This window comes from Meriones unguiculatus, chromosome 8 (genome assembly GCF_030254825.1).
Source record: "Meriones unguiculatus strain TT.TT164.6M chromosome 8, Bangor_MerUng_6.1, whole genome shotgun sequence".
NCBI lineage: Eukaryota > Metazoa > Chordata > Mammalia > Rodentia > Muridae > Meriones > Meriones unguiculatus.
In genome coordinates, this window is record NC_083356.1 from 24,218,272 (window position 1) to 24,234,412 (window position 16,141).

General features: G+C 49.3%; 1 protein-coding gene across 1 annotated transcript; it reads left to right on the top strand.

Annotated features, from left to right (window-relative positions):
* The first annotated feature begins 397 nt into the window (after positions 1 to 397).
* On the top strand, positions 398 to 15,793 carry LOC110562432 (zinc finger protein 250). Its single transcript, XM_021659158.2, has 5 exons — positions 398 to 664; positions 8,942 to 9,038; positions 9,249 to 9,375; positions 9,619 to 9,732; positions 12,044 to 15,793. The coding sequence occupies exons 2-5, from the start codon at positions 8,994 to 8,996 to the stop codon at positions 13,360 to 13,362; spliced, it is 1,605 nt and encodes a 534-aa protein (XP_021514833.1). The 5' UTR covers positions 398 to 664; positions 8,942 to 8,993; the 3' UTR covers positions 13,363 to 15,793.
* The last annotated feature ends 348 nt before the right edge of the window (positions 15,794 to 16,141 follow it).

Below are 16,141 nucleotides of genomic sequence, written 5' to 3' on the forward strand. Positions count from 1 at the left end.
AGTGATTAAATTCATCCTCAGGCTTGTGCAGCAAACAGACAGTTATACCCTCTAGCCCTAGGATAGCTCATTTTCAAAAGACTGCTTTATACCAAGTGTGGGTAAATACAAAGCAGCAATTGGAATAGCCATACAGTGCTAATCTAGGAGATGTGCTGATGGGAAAAAAAAAACAAAAAAACATGACAGACTGGCAGGGCCTTAAGAAATCAGGCACATACTATACAATAAACCCAAGCACCCCGAGTTGTCCTGACAGGTTCCAGGACTCGCTGCCAGACCACCGTGAAAATCGCCACAAAGCGGGCAGGGGCTGGGCGGAAATGACCGAAGCCTCCCTGGAGCAGAAGGGCCGCAGGGAGGGGGCGAGGCGAGGAGGCGCTCGGGTTTGTAGGGACCGCGGGCGCCCGCTTCCGCCCCTGCCTGCAAGAGCAGGCGCGTCCCGGCCCTAACGCGGTCTCTCTAGGAACGGCGGAGGCCTGGGCTCTCGGTGGTCCCGGGGCGAGCGGGCCATCCGACCCTCGGGCGCCGTGGTCCAAGAGTGGGGGGTGTGGACCAGGGGGCGGGGTCCCCCGGGATTGACGACTGCGCAGACCGGGCGGGACGGCCCCTTTGTCTCAGGGAGCTGAGGCAGCCGCCGCAGGGCGAAAGGTTGCGGCAGTTGGTGAGTGGCGTTGTGTTGGCTGCGCGGGACCCTCTCCCTCATCCGCACCCAAGCTCCGCGTCCTCACGTACGCCAGCCCTTCCCCGGATGGATGGCTGCGGCCCGGAGGCTGACCCAGGCAGCACCCTCCGCCCCGGTCCCTCGGACCTCCCCGGCCCCGCCCAAGGACCCATCCGAGTGGCTCGGGCTAGCGTGGTTCGGGGAGGGAGTGGGGGGGTTGGATGGTTCTGATGTGCGTAAGGTCTCTTACTGGTTAGTTAATTTGGTTTGGCTTGGGATGTGGATGAGGTTTTGTTTGGTGAACCAACCGCGTTCCAGACTGCCCTGCACGCCCTGGGTTCGCACGATCCTGCCCATACCCGGGACCACAGTTAGGGCCACCGTACGGGCTTTTAGGTCACAACTTCTCTACCGTGACATTTTCTTGTTTTTACTTTATGCATGCATGCATGTGCTTTGCCTGCATGCGTATCCGTATATCGTGTGCATGCCTGGTGCCAACGGAGGCCAGAAGGGGGCATCGGGTTCCCCGAAACTGGCCGTGGGTGCTGGGAATCGAGTGTGGGTCCTCTGGAAGACCAGCAACCGCTGAGCCATCTCTCCAGCCTCCGCGTGTAAATTTTATTGGAGAGTGATGTTGCCGGGAATGGAGAGATGGCTCAGTTAAACACCTGAGTCCGCATCACCAGACCTCACCTCAAAAGCCGGATGTGGCCGCGAGTGCTGTTATCCCCAGCTCATGAGCTTCCTCGGCGAGTTCCAGGCCGAAAAGAGACGCTGTTGCCCCCCCAGAAGGTGAAAGGCTTCTGAGGTTATCCTCTGGCCTTCATGTGCTTGCTGGTGTGTGGGTACACACACCCAGGAATTATACACAATGATTTCCTTGTGTGTGGGAGGTCAAGTAGTACGGGCACAGTCGTATTCTCTAAGGCCAGAGAAGGACGTTGGCCATAACCATCTCCCCCAGCCCAAAATAATTCTTTTAAATGTCGCTCTGTCAGTGAGCGCACAGTTACACCGAAAGCGGTTTCCCGTGTCTTTCTAGAATGATTGCAAGCTAGTGCTACCGCTGGCGCACGCTCTTTTGTTATTAACGTAAAAGGAAGGCGCCTTTGGTTTTACCGCAGAGATCCTTTGAAGCTGTGTGGACCTCAGTTCTGTCGCTTTGCACCCTGGGAATTTCCTTGTAAGAGAGACACAGGGAAGTGGAACAGGGTTAATAGGTCAGGACCAGTAATGGCCAGTTCCTGGGCGTTCTTGCCATAAAGATGTTTCAGTACCCATTCTCAGTTGATGTCGGTGAGGGTGAAACCTCTGCGTTTGTCCCTGTTCAGATTAACCAGCTTGTATTATTTTTGTGTATATTAAAAAAAACACACACACACTTCCCTATATGTCGTTTTACTCCACTGAAAGTGAGTTCTTTGATTTCGTCTTATTTATTTATTTTTGTTTTGTTTTGTTTTTCAAGACAGGGTTTCTCTGTGTGTAGCCCTGGCTGTCCCGGACTCGCTTTGTACACAAGGCTGGCCTTGAACTCACATAGATCCACCTGCCTCTGCCTCCCAAGTGCTGGGATCAAAGGCGGGCACCACCCTGCCCAGCTTTATGTTTGTTTGTTTTAATTAAAAGGATTTTGTTGGTTTTGTTCAATGGGCAAATATTTTCCATTAAAGTATTTTGGCTTTTTGCTATGTTTTAAAAGGCTTATTTCAAGATTCTCTTATAAATAATCTGGCTTTGTCTGGTACTTGTAAAATGTTAGTTCTGCATGGAATTTATTTAGGTAAGGGGTGAAGTTAGAATCCAGCCTTAGTCCGCCCCTGCCCCCAATCATAACCATTGCTAACATCATCCACTATCTATTGGATAATTTATCTTTCCATTTACTTAAAAGTGCACCTTTGTCATACACTAAATTCATTCCTCTGCTTAGGCCTATCTGGGGAGGGCTATGGTTAGATTTATTTACTTTATTTTGTGTATATGGGTGTTTTGCCTGTGTGCATGTCTATGTACCATGTATGCACAGTGCCTGAGGAAGACAGAAGATGGTATCAAGATCCCCTAGGACTGGAGTTACAGATGGTCGTGAGCCTCCACGTGGGTGCTGGGAATTGAACCCAAGTCCTCTGGAAGAGCAACCATCTTCTCTGCCCCTATTTTGGGAAGTTTGGGTGGTTTTGTGATGTGTGTTAGGGTTTTTTGTTTTGTTGTTTTTTGTTTTGTTTTTTGAGACAGGGTTTCTCTGTGTAGCCCTGGCTGTCCTGCAACTCCAGTTCCAGGCCAGACTTGAACTCACAGAGATCTGAATGCCTCTGCCTCCCAAGGCTTGTACCACCACTGCCCAGGATACTAGGTTTCTTACTAGTTGTTAACTTGGCTTGGCTTGAGATGTGGATGAGGTTCTGTTTGGTGAACTAACCCAGTCTTTAGAACAAAAATAAGTTTGTTTAGTATACTGCAAAGGGCAAGGGAGCGCGGCAGGAAGAGAACTTGTATATGCAGTGGGCTGTGGGCGGCTAGATGGGTCAGCGATGGTCACGGGTGGCTAGGATGAGTCCCTTTGTTTGCACTTTCTCGCTATGCAAATAAGGGCAATTCTGGTGTACAGTCTCAGGTAATTTTCTTCAGGTGTTGTTCCATCATTTGACAGACGAGCTGCAGCTTTTAGGTTGAAGATGCTTTCTGGTTCAGGCGTGTATTGGAAATCCATTCCCTTTCTGGTCTCTCAATCATCCTTCCCCCGACAGTGTTTGATTGGTTGGCTGGTTGCATTTGGGACATGACCCCTGTGTAGCTCCAGCTGCCCTGGAACTCCTAGGATCCCCCTGCCTCATCCTCTTCAGTGCTGGGATTACAGGTTACAGCTTGATGTGGTTTCTTTGTCGTCCTTTTTAAAATGTTAAAAAATCATTTGTCTTTGTCCCACTTTCTGGTAGTTTGTTGAGGACTGTGTATTAGTTTTAATTCTAATTTCTAACTAAAACACTTAAGCACATAGCTAATTATCTTCTTTTTTTTTTTTCTCCTAGCAGTTTGAATCTCTCCCCCAACCTGGACTGAACTCTGTTTCTGTTTCCAAGCTGTTTATTCTCTCCCCACCTCCCTTCTTTCCTGTGTTTTGTTTGAGGCAGAATTTTGCTATGTAGCTTATTGTAGCGTGAAGGGACTCTGGCCAGCCCAAGCGTGGCAGATGTAGCCCTGGCAGGCCTTGCCTTTCTCCTGCATTCGCTCTACCTTGGTAAAGGTATTAGATTATATTCCTAAAGCTAGCCACCAAGGTCTAGTCCCTTATATGGTGAATCCCTATGGTGAGGACTACCGAGGTCCAGCTATCAAAGTATTGAAGTCCTTCAATCAGAAACCCCCCTTGGTTCACCTAATTAACATTAACACCCAATTAAAATCAGACACCTCATCCTAACACGGGGATTTCTCATTTTATCTTTCTAAGCCGCCATTTACCTATTGGGCCATGTCTGTCTCTTCTCTATCCAGAGGCAGGCCTTTGTCCCCACTCTGGGACAAAAAGCCCTTCCCTCTCTCCCGTGTTCCCTTCCCCTTCTCCTTTACCCTCTATCTCCTGTCTTTGTCTCTTATTCCCTGCTTGCTCTCCAATCCTCTAGTCCTGGAACCTCTCAGGCCGACTCAGGCTGCTTAGGTTTATGGACAAATAAATCTTTGTGCTAAAAACTTGGTCTTGGGGGTCCTGAGCCGATACTGTTCTCTTACAACCCTGACTCGGAACTCACTATGTAGTCTCGTGTTAGCAGTCTGTCCATCTCAGCTTCCCAAGTGCTAGGACTACAGGTGTATGCCAACATACCTGGCTGTGTCTAAGCTGCCCACTCCTGCCTGGGCCCAGAGTGACCCTATTAATTTGGATGGCCCTTTGGCTGGTGAAGCTCTGAAAAAGAGCTAGCTCCTTAGTAGCTCTGAGCTGCCTGTGTGTTTGTTGTCTTCTAAATAAATATAAAATTATTTAGGGGCTGGAGAGATGGCTCAACAGTTAAGAGCTGCTCTTCCAGAGGAACTGGGTTCAATTTTCAGCACCCAAATGGCAGCTCACAACTCCGGTTCCAGGGGATCTGACATCCTCACACAGACATACATACATGCAAAACACCAGTGCACATAAAAATAAGTCTTAAAAAGAAAGAAAGAAAATGAATGCTTGCTGCTCTTGCAGAGGACTCGGGTTCAATTCCCAGAACCCATGTGGCAGCTCACAACTATCTGTAACTCCAGTTCCCAGGGGACCTGACACTCTTACACAGACATGCATGCAGGCAAAACACTAACGTACATAAATAAAAATATTTTTTTAAACTATTTAGTTAGGAGACCCTGTGACCCTATAATCTTTCATAAAAATGTTGATTTATGGGCTGGGCTGTGGAGGCACATACCTTTAATCCCTGGCACTCACGAGACAGAAGCAAGTGGATCTTTGAGTTCGAGGCCAACCTGGTCTACAGATTTATTTCCAGGACAGCCAGGGCTACACAGAGAAATCTTGTCTGGAAAAACAAAATAAAATGTTGATTGATGTTGTGAATAAAGTATACAAATTAGCATTACTATGATTTGTGGTGTCTGTTCTTTCATGTCTTAGACCAAGTGTCACTGGTGTATAGGAAAGCTATTAATTAGTAGATAGATAGATAGATAGATAGATAGATAATGCATGATCATTTACGTAGGGAAAATTTCAAGTGTTGTGGTTTTGTACTCACAGGTAGCTTTTTATACATGAAAAAGGGTTGCAGCATGAGGATGGTTCAGAGCCACTGCTCTAGGACAAACATGTAAGTTGTGTCACATCAAGATCTTGAGGAATTCCGAAATGAATAATTGGTTTCTGATTTAGCTTGCAAAATTAAAAAAAAAAAAAGTAGTAACAAACCTAAATTCTCTGAAGGTCACAGAAATTTCCACAGCCAAGAGCCAGAAGTCTCTAGGTCAGCCCCGTGAGCCCTGGAGACCTGTCAGAAGGCCCGAATGCGGCTTCTCTGTATTTGCATGGTTAGCTCCTCACCCAGGTGTAGTCAGGACTGAATGACTGTCACTCTGTCAGGTTTCTAGGGAGCCAGAGCTGCTCATTCAGTGAAGGTCAGTTTCTCATGTGGGTCAGGATGGAAATATCACCCAAGTGAACCAAAGAGGCCGGTGATGGAGGGAGCCGTCCAGAGAAGGCCTCATTGAGGGAGGACAGCGCCCAGTTGACTGCAGTATGACCAAGCACTGACAGTGGATTTTGCCATGCACAGATCAAAGGAATCCCTACCAGGCATTGCTCCAGGGACTCATGGAGGTGACATCACGTGAAGACAGTGGTCTCCTCAAAAGCCAAAGGGGGAAAGACGACATGGAGTGAATCTGCTCCCTTGGGAGGCAACTGGACAAGGATGCATGAAGGACAAGAAAGGCCAGTCTGGCTGCTCTCAGAGGACTGGGAAAGGGGATAGCTCATGTGAAGGAAGCAGAGGCCAGATACAGGAGGCTGAGCGCTTTCTTTTCAAGACAGGGTTTCTCTCTGTAGCCTTGTGTGTCCTGGAACTCACTCTGTAGACCAGGCTGGCCTTGAACTCACAGAGATCCGCATGCCTCTGCCTCTGGAGTGCTAGGATTAAAGTCTTGTGTGCCACCACCACCTGACTCATCTTTTTTGATTGGTTGGTTGGTTGGTTGATTTCTGGGTGGGGCCACACATGCACATAGAAGACAGATCGTGAGAGTTGGTTCTTCTCCTTCCACCATGTAGGTCCCAGCTTGGTGGGAAGCCCACTGAACTATTTTACTGGCCCTAATTTTTTGTGTTGTTTTGTTTTTTATTTTGTGTGCTTGCCTATGTTTGTGGGCATACCATAGCAGATGTGTGGAGGTCACAGTATACAACCAGTGGGAGCCGGTTCTCTCCTTCTACCAGGTCCTCAGACTTGACAGCAGGCACTCTTACCCACTGAGCTGTCTTGCCAGCCTGCCTGTCACCTTTGAGTCCCCACATCCACCTGTGTCTGACTCCATCTGTCTTTTGAGAACCCACCCCGTGGTGTTGGGTTTGATACCTGGCTCCACTGGGGTTTCCTCGTTCTTCTGGATTCTTTTTAGCAAATTCTGAAGGAGTTTTATTCAGATTCTAGCTTCGTTTAGATTACAGTTGCATTGTACTTCTGTCAAAATGCACACCCATTTGGAGGAATGGCCTTTGGAGAGCAACAGGGTGAGAAGGTGAAGTCAACCTCTCCCTTCTTGCCACCCTGCTCTTTTCCTCAGAGACAGCTGTTCATTTTGTCTTCCTGAAAGTGATCTATGCAGATATACATATCTGACATTTTATTTAAAAAATAGGGTAACCTTGACTTCCTGTCCCAACAGGCAGATCATGATGTGTTCACCTTTTTCTTCTCCTCCTCCTCCTTCTTTTGGAGACAAGGTCTTACTTTGTAGCACAACCTGGTCTTTTACTAAGGATCCTTCTGCCTCCACCTTTTGAACAGGTGGAATTACAAGGGAAAGGATCCATGCTTAGCTTCCATTTCATTATCAAAAAGCCACAAGCCTAAAATGATGTAATTGTTCCTCGTTTTTTTAAAAAAAGATTTCTTTATTATGTATACAATGTTCTGCCTGCATGTACACCTGCTCACCAGAAGAGGGCACCAGATCTCATTATAGATGGTTATGAGGCACCATGTGGTTGCTGGGGACAGAATTCAGGACCTCCGGAAGGGGAGCCAGTGCTCCCAACCTCAGAGCCATCTCTCCAGCCCTCCTTGTTCCTCTTTTTTTTTTTTTTTTTTTTTTTTTTCTGGTACCATTTGCCATTAGTTGCAGGCTTGGTTCTGTTTCACTATTGTAGATGCCCCGCTCCCAACCCCAGAAAACTGAATCCATCTGCTACAGAACCAACTCTCAGAACCCCTCTCTCCCCAGCCATTTAGCTGCTGTTGAATGCCTATCTTTGTATGTCCCCGGCACACACACACCCCTGAGTGTCCCCTTCTCATTTTAGACAAGATGTCTTTCAGATCTTAAACACTATGCTACATTAGACTCAGTTTACCCACAATAACCAAGGTGTAGGCTCGCATTACCAAACCTCGGTTGAACCCTTGCCTTGTCAGTTCACCCACAGTAACCGCTCATGTTGCCAATCCCTCAGTTGAGGCTTTGCCTGCTCAGAGCACCACTGGGTATCTAAGACTGACTAAGGGCCTCAGGTAGACCATCCACTTCTCACTTAGGAGAGAGTACTTGGGAGGCAGCTTGGCTTAAAGCCTGCAGGTTGCACATGAGCTGCAAGAATGCCTTGAGTATAGAGCACGGAGGGCCCTGTAGAACTACTGCCTGTGAGCAGGCAGGACCAGAGGCCAGGGCCACCCCAGGCTCCCCAACATAGATATGATCAGTCAACCATAAGAACCCCACTGGTCTAGGGAGTGAAGGGTTGAAACTTTAAACCCTTAGAAAGCAAGAGGCACCCTGCTCAGAAATCCTTTTTGTTTTGTTTTTGTTTTCTGAGACAGGGTTTCTCTGTGTAGCCTTGGCTGTTCTGGACTGGCTTGGTAGACCAGGCTGGCCTTGAACTTGCAGAGATCCACCTGCCTCTGCCTCCCTGAGCACTGGCTCAGGCTCTCGCCACTTCGCCTGGCTTCCTTATCATTTTTTTAAAACATTATATTCGAGTGTATGTTCTTAGGTGAGTTCATGCATACCACATGTGTGTAACAGCCCATGGAGGCCAGAAAAAAAGCATGAGATCCCCTAGAAGTGAAGCTGTGTGCAAGCCTGGGTCCTTTGCAACAGTAGCAAGCACTTTTTTCTTTTATTTAACTTTTATTTTATGTCCATTAGTGTGAGTGGTGTCAGATCCCTTGCGATTGGCGTTACAGACGGTTATGAGCTGTCATGTGGGTGCTGGGAATTGAACTCGGGTCCTCCTGAAGCACAGCTAGTGCTCTTAACCACTGAGTCATCTCTCCAGCCCCTAGCCTACTTACCTTTAAAAACAAAACAGGTGTGAAGCCTTGCCTGGCCTTGAACTCACAAAGATATAACAGCCTCAGGCTCCCCTTCCCAATTTTTTAAGTGGAACTTTCCCTAACTAAGCCTACTAGCTGGGATGGGCCCAGGAGTGTGAGCCTGAGTCTGGAGCGATGGGACAAGGCGGACCTGCAGTGGCTTCAGCATGCCTTTCGCTATATGACAAGGACCCCTGGGGGTCAGGGCCTGCGGGACCAGACTCTCAATGTGTTCTCTCTCCTTTCTCAGCCCCAACAGGATCCTCTGCTTTCTGTTGTCCCCACACACCTAAGAAGCCAAGATGGCAGCAGCTGGCCTCCTGCCACTGCCAGCAGGGCCTCCTCAGGTGAGTGGTCCCAAAAGCTTATTCAGTGGCTTAACCAAAGCTCCTCTGGTCCTCCTGTACCCAGGCAGTTCAAACACTGCTACATCTCCTGAACTCTACCACTCCTTCCTGTTGATCTCATGTGACTCTAAGGGGGAGGGGGGGTGGCACATCAGTCTCCCATGTCACTACCTGTCACCTGTGCAGTTACTCAGAACCCTGTCACTCCAGGCCAAGGTGACCTTCGAGGATGTGGCTGTCCTGCTCTCTCAGGAGGAGTGGGCCCGCCTGGGCCCTGCTCAGCGAGGCCTCTACCGCCATGTGATGATGGAGACCTATGGGAATGTGGTCTCACTGGGTAAGGCTCCATCTATGTATCTTTGTGAGCTGGACTCCTGGGGGTTTCCCAGGGGAGGCAGCTGCAGGGAGGAGGGGGCACAGGGCAGACTGATCCTGAGATCCTGAGGCTTGCTTATCTCCAAGCGTTCAGCTCCAACAGAATGTAAGTCATGTTCATTTTCACGTGCCGGCATGTAGCACAGATTGAGGGAGTATCTTACTAAATATTGTGTAATCCAAGGGCTTCCCTCCTCACGAGCAGGACTTCCGGGATCCAAGCCTGTTGTGATCTCCCAGCTGGAACGAGGAGAAGATCCGTGGGTCCTGGATGGGCAGGGAACTGACCTGAGCCAGAGCCTGGGAAGTGACCACTCAGGTGAGTAAAAGAACTGGGCCTGTTTTCACCAATGGCTTAACCCTGCTTCAGACTGAGCCACTGACGAAAGAAGCTTCCGTGGGTCAGGAGAAGGTCCTGTCATTCTTCCTCTGACAGAATGTCCACAGACAAGAAGATCCTGGGCCAGGCAGAAGGCCATAGAAGGAAGTGCAGGGATAGTGGTGATGCCAGATGGGCTGGCGAACCTTGGCACAAAGGAGGAAGGACGGGGAAGCTAAGCCTTGTAGAGGCAAGGGATTTTGTCGATGCTCAGAAGACCATAGGTGGCTACCCAGGTATTAGAGGGAGATCTGGGTTCTGAGGTTCAGACGGTTGTTGGTTGGTTTAGAAAACAATAAGGCATCTTAGTATAGAAAGGAAGTTTCTCAACCTGATACTCATGGTGAAGGGCTGGAAATTTGAGCTCAGCTAGGAAAGAATCCACTTCCCCTATCCTGTGAAATACTATACTAAGGAGGCCCCATGTATGAAATAAAGCAAAGTAAAACAAACAACAAAACTGTAAGACTTGGAAGGGAAAGTAGTTTTTGAAGTTTATGTGATCTTTAACTTAGAAAAAAGAGATTGGCATTTATAAGAGAACTTAGCAATATTGTTAGGTAATAAAATAAAAATCTTTTGTATTGTATGTAATCAGCAATAAACAAAGGTATAAATATTAAAATTATAACATTTATAATAGCATCAGAAAGTTACTTGGGGGATCTGGTGAGATGGCATAGTGGTTAAGAGCACTGGCTGCCCTTTCAGAGGACCCAAGTTCAATTCCCAGCACCCACATGGCAGCTCACAACTGTCTGTAACTCCAGTTTCCAAGGATCTCATGCCCTCCTACTGGCTTCCTCAGGCACTGGGCACACAAGTGGTACGCAGACATACATGGTTGAAAGCAAAGAACTCAGTCCAAATAGTTATCCTCTGACCTCCAAGAGCACACAGTGGCACCTCCCCCCCCACACACTTTAAATTTAAAAAGAATTCTCTTCATCTATCTTTCTGTGCTGTGGGGCTTCCTGTCCTATGATCTCCATCAGGAATGACAGCTCATTCAGGGAAGTCCATAGCCAAGACCCTGAAAACAGCGGTTAGGGCTGAGCCTGGCAACTAAGTCTGTTGTGCTCTGTGGGCGGCTACAAGAGCCTCTAGTGTTCCTGGGGCTGGCTGCCATCTTCTGCAGCAGGAGTAGAATGGACCTCTTTTGCCTGAGGAAACCTGAAGGGACTATCGCCCACTGTGTGCAGAATTGGCCTTATATACCCTGCTAGGCCTCGTGTTTGAAGGGCCTCTCCACACTGTGGCCCAGTGTAGCTGTCTCCACACAAAGTCTTGAAGCAGCAGACATCTTTAAATTTTAGATATGAAACATAGGTTTTTAGCCAGGCCACGGTGGCCCACGCCTTCAATCCCAGCGCTCGGGAAGGCTTGAGGCAGGGGGATCTCTGAGTTCAGGCCAGCCGGGCCTACAGAGTGAGTTCAGGGAAGCCAGGGCTACACAGAGAAACCCTGTCTTGAAAAACAAAAGAAAAAGCATAGCTATTCTCAGTACTCACATACACGGCATGCTCTGCCTGTAAAGACTATCTTGGTTCCAGAAAGCCTTTCTTACTGTCTACACTGCAGCTCTCACAAGCTAAATGTGGCACCCGAGTCCCACTATCTGCCTCTTGCGGATCCACTCTACCCCTGCTGCAGGGTACATTCTTCACACTGAGTGGCCTTCTCTAGGGTGACCATCAGCATCCCGCCATGTAGGAGGCCTCTGGCCCCACCAGAGCACCCTCTGACGTGTTCAAAGGCGCCAGGCTTCCCATGATGGCCATAGACCCAACGTCATCACTCACGTGCTGCTGCCTACCTCACAGACCTCACTGTCCTGCCCTCACTCCCCACGGCCTCTGGAAGCTCAGCCATCATAACTCCGGGGAGAGCACCAGCTTCATATGCATTCTGAGCAGGGCTGGAAGTCTGGTGGCCCCCTTCACCTCACCGTTAGTTCTGATTTGTTGAAAGACTTTCCCTTCAGATCTCACAGCAGAGACTGCAGCAGAGCCGGCTTTAGGACTGTACTCTGCAGTTTTGTGTAGCCTTAACCTTTGGTGGGTTTTATTCTGGTTTTGGTCATAGTGTTTGTTTGTTTGTTTGTTTGTTTGTTTGTTTTCAAGCAGCCCTTGTTGGTAGCGCAGACCGGTGCTGGATTCACAGCCCTCCCACCCTGGCCTCTCAAGTGCTGGGATCATCAGCTTGTACCACCCCAGCCGTTAGCCTTTTCATTTTCTCTCTGTTGTTTCAGAATGCAAGGCCAAGGAAGAGGCCCAAACCCCAGGCTTGAACGCGCAGCCATTAATCTCAGATGAAGAAACAGTGACTCCAGCGGTATTGAAGAAGGCGGATGAAGAACCTTACAAAACAGAGCAGAACTTCTGCTCAAGTCCAAACCCCGTCGGCCCCCAGAACGTCCAGGGGTCGAACCCGAGTGCGCCACCTGCTCGGCACCAGGCGGCTCCCAGTGGAGAGAGGCCCTACATGTGCCTCGAGTGTGGCAAGCGCTTCGGTCGGAGCTCTCACCTGCTTCAGCACCAGCGAATCCACACCGGGGAGAAGCCCTACGTGTGCCATGCGTGCGGGAAGGCCTTCAGCCAGAGCTCGGTCCTCAGCAAGCACCGGCGGATCCACACGGGCGAGAAGCCCTACGAGTGTAACGAGTGCGGCAAGGCCTTCCGGGTGAGCTCGGACCTCGCCCAGCACCACAAGATCCACACGGGGGAGAAGCCCCACGAGTGCCTGGAGTGCGGCAAGGCCTTCACCCAGCTGTCGCACCTCATCCAGCACCAGCGGATCCACACGGGGGAGAGGCCGTACGTGTGCCCGCTGTGCGGGAAGGCCTTCAACCACAGCACCGTCCTGCGCAGCCACCAGCGCGTGCACACGGGGGAGAAGCCCCACGGCTGCAGCGAGTGCGGGAAGACGTTCAGCGTCAAGAGGACCCTGCTGCAGCACCAGCGCGTGCACACGGGCGAGAGGCCCTACGCCTGCAGCGAGTGCGGCAAGGCCTTCAGCGACCGCTCGGTGCTCATCCAGCACCACAACGTGCACACGGGCGAGAAGCCCTACGAGTGCGGCGAGTGCGGCAAGACCTTCAGCCACCGCTCCACCCTCATGAACCACGAGAGGATCCACACGGAGGAGAAGCCCTACGCGTGCTACGAGTGCGGGAAGGCCTTCGTGCAGCACTCGCACCTCATCCAGCACCAGAGGGTCCACACCGGCGAGAAGCCCTACGTGTGCGGCGAGTGCGGGCACGCCTTCAGCGCGCGCCGCTCGCTGGTCCAGCACGAGCGCATCCACACGGGCGAGAAGCCCTTCCGGTGCAGCGAGTGCGGCAAGGCCTTCAGCCTGAAAGCCACGCTCATCGTGCACCTGAGGACCCACACCGGCGAGAGGCCCTACGAGTGCAACAGCTGCGGCAAGGCCTTCAGCCAGTACTCCGTGCTCATCCAGCACCAGCGCATCCACACGGGCGAGAAGCCTTACGAGTGCGGCCAGTGCGGCCGGGCCTTCAACCAGCACGGCCACCTCATCCAGCACCAGAAGGTCCACAGGAAGCTGTGACCCGCGGCCGGCCGCATTTAGGAGGCGCACAAGCCGGAAACAGCCTTCCTTCCCCCCTCCCCCCCCCCCCCGAGGGCAAGGGGCGTCTGCTAAAGCTGCAGGACCTTTCCCTGGTGACCCAGCCTCACAATTCCACTCCCTTCCTGGGAGAAGCATCCGGCAAATGTTAAGTTTCTTTTCCCCAAATCTTGACGTTATATTCGAGAGCAATCCTACACGGATATCGGTAAAGACTGCTAGAATTCTCCCTTTGGTTGATTTGACATGAATTGGTTTGTTGAAGCAACTGAAAAGTTGAGGAAGGCCTAGGGACCACTGACATTTCAGATGACGTTCCTTTTCTGATCATTCTAATATTGTATTTAAATTTAGTAAGGTAGGACTATTAGCTGGGCGCGGTGGTGCACGCCTGTAATCCCAGCACTCTGGGAGGCAGAGGCAGGCAGGTCTCTGTGAGTTCCAGGCCAGCCTGTTCTACAAAGTGAGTCCTGAACAGCCAAGGCTACACAGAGAGACCCTGTCTCAAAACAAAGAGAATGTTGGACTATTTTCGGTATTCTTTTAAAACACTTTAAGTGCTATGTGGATAAAATGAGATAAAAAAAATTATTGGGCGAGAGAGATGGCTCAGTGGGTAAAGCCTGATAACTGGAGTTTGCTTCCTGATAACTGGAGTTTGCTTTCTAGAACCCACATTGTGGATGGAGAGAACCAACTCCCACAAGTCGTCCTCTGATTTCCAAGCTTGTAAGTGTGTGATATGCACACACAAATAAAATCAGTATTTTAAAATACTTTTATCAGATATTCTGAAATGGCAGTTCTGAGTGCTTAGAAATACCTGTTTTCTATGAAAAAAAAAAAAAAAGGAAAGAGATAAATTTGAATTTAAACTAAACAACAAAAAAACCACGCTGGTTGCCTGATAAAATACCATGACCAAGGCAATTTACAGAAGAAAGGGTACATTTCACTTCTACGTCACAGTCCATCATCAAAGGATACCTAAGCAGAAACTCATACACATGGGCCATGGCTAACACTGCTTACTGGCTTGCACAGCCTACTTTCTGGAATGTATTCAGATAGGATCCACTCGCTGGTCCTGTGGTACCAGTGTCTCTAAAATGTTGGGACCTCTGTTCAAACAGCAGCCTCTCCTGGGCTCTCTTCAGGGACTCTAACCCTGCCATGTGGTGCCAAGCCTCAGTTTCTCTCCATGATCCTGTCAACCTAGAGTTTCAAACTATCAGAGGCTGCACCTTCCTTTACAATGGCTTCTCAATAGTGCCAAGCCTCAGTTGGAACCCATATGCCTTCATACCACTGTGCCCTAAATTTATTCATCAGTGAAAATTTCTTTCATCTAGTTTAAATTCCACTCATGAGCTGGCAAATGGCCGAGTCGGTCAAGGTGCACTTGCCACCAAGCCTGACACACAGAGGACAGGGAGAACAGCTCCGCCTATTCCTCACCTTCACACTCAACGCCAGGGCATGCATCCGTATACAAATATGTGCACATACGCTAAAAGTCAACTGAAAAAGATACTTTAAGAGCTGGAGATGTCATTCATTTGGAAGAGTGCATGAAGCCAGGGGTTTGATCCCCTGAACACAGCCATGAGTTGTGCATGCCTGGGAGATGGAGGCAGAAGGATCAGGAGCAAAGGCATCCTTCCTTGACTTTTAGTTCAAGTTGGTATGAGACCCCCCCGACTCAGAAGTAATGCATACCTTTAAATGGCTATTTCCCTCCAACCACTGCCTCTTCACACTTTTAAATGTCACCAGCACATCTAAAGTTTCTTAAACTCAGCTTTTCCAATTCCCTAATGCTATGCCCCAGCTGCCTGACCCCGCCTGATGGACAAATGGGAAGTTTTATCAGTTGAGGTCTCCTATGGTCTTACTGAGGACTATGGGAAGCAAGCATCATAGTATCATTGTCAGGAACAGAGCCCTCAAAATAAAGACTGTGCTCAGAGGACTGGTGACAAATTCAGTGTTTATCAAATCACAGTAATTCATTTTTTTGTTTTTTTTTCCTTTTCTGATTGCTTTATTAATTACACTTTATTCACTTTGCATCCCCCCCCCCCGTGGTTCCCTCCCTCCTTCTGTCCCGATCCCTCCCTTCCTCCCCTCTCTGCATGTATGTCCCTCCCCAAGTCCACTGATAGGGGAGGACTTCTTTTCCTTCCTTCTGATCCTAGTCAGTTAGGTCTCATCAGGAGTGGCTGCGTTGTCTTCTGTGGCCTGGTAATGCTGCTTCCCCCTCAGGGGGAGGTAATTAAAGAGCAGGCCAATCAGTTCATGTCAGAGACAGTCCCTGTTCCTATTACAATGGAACCCACTTGAATACTGAACTGCCATGGACTACATCTGACAGTAATTCATTTTTAAGCCACAAACACTGCCAAAAAATAAACCCGAAACAAAAAACACTTTCATGGAGTAGAGGCTGCTTAACTAGAAGTCCATTTCGTGATCACTCTTGGTCCACATCCATAGCCCAAACAAATTTGGTCTCTGAAATTGATCTAGAATAGGTTCCTTTTATTTTCTGTGACAGGGTTTCTGGGTAGACAAGGCTGGTCTCAAACTGCCTCTGCCTCATGAGTACTAGATTAAGGGTATGCACCACCACCACTGCCAGGCTCAAGGTTTGTGTCCCTTCCAGAAAAATTTCTCCCTTGGCTAACACCAAAACCCCATTTGCCCAAAAGGAGCCACACATAGTGTTTTCTGATACCCTCCTTCCAAAAACACCTGTAAT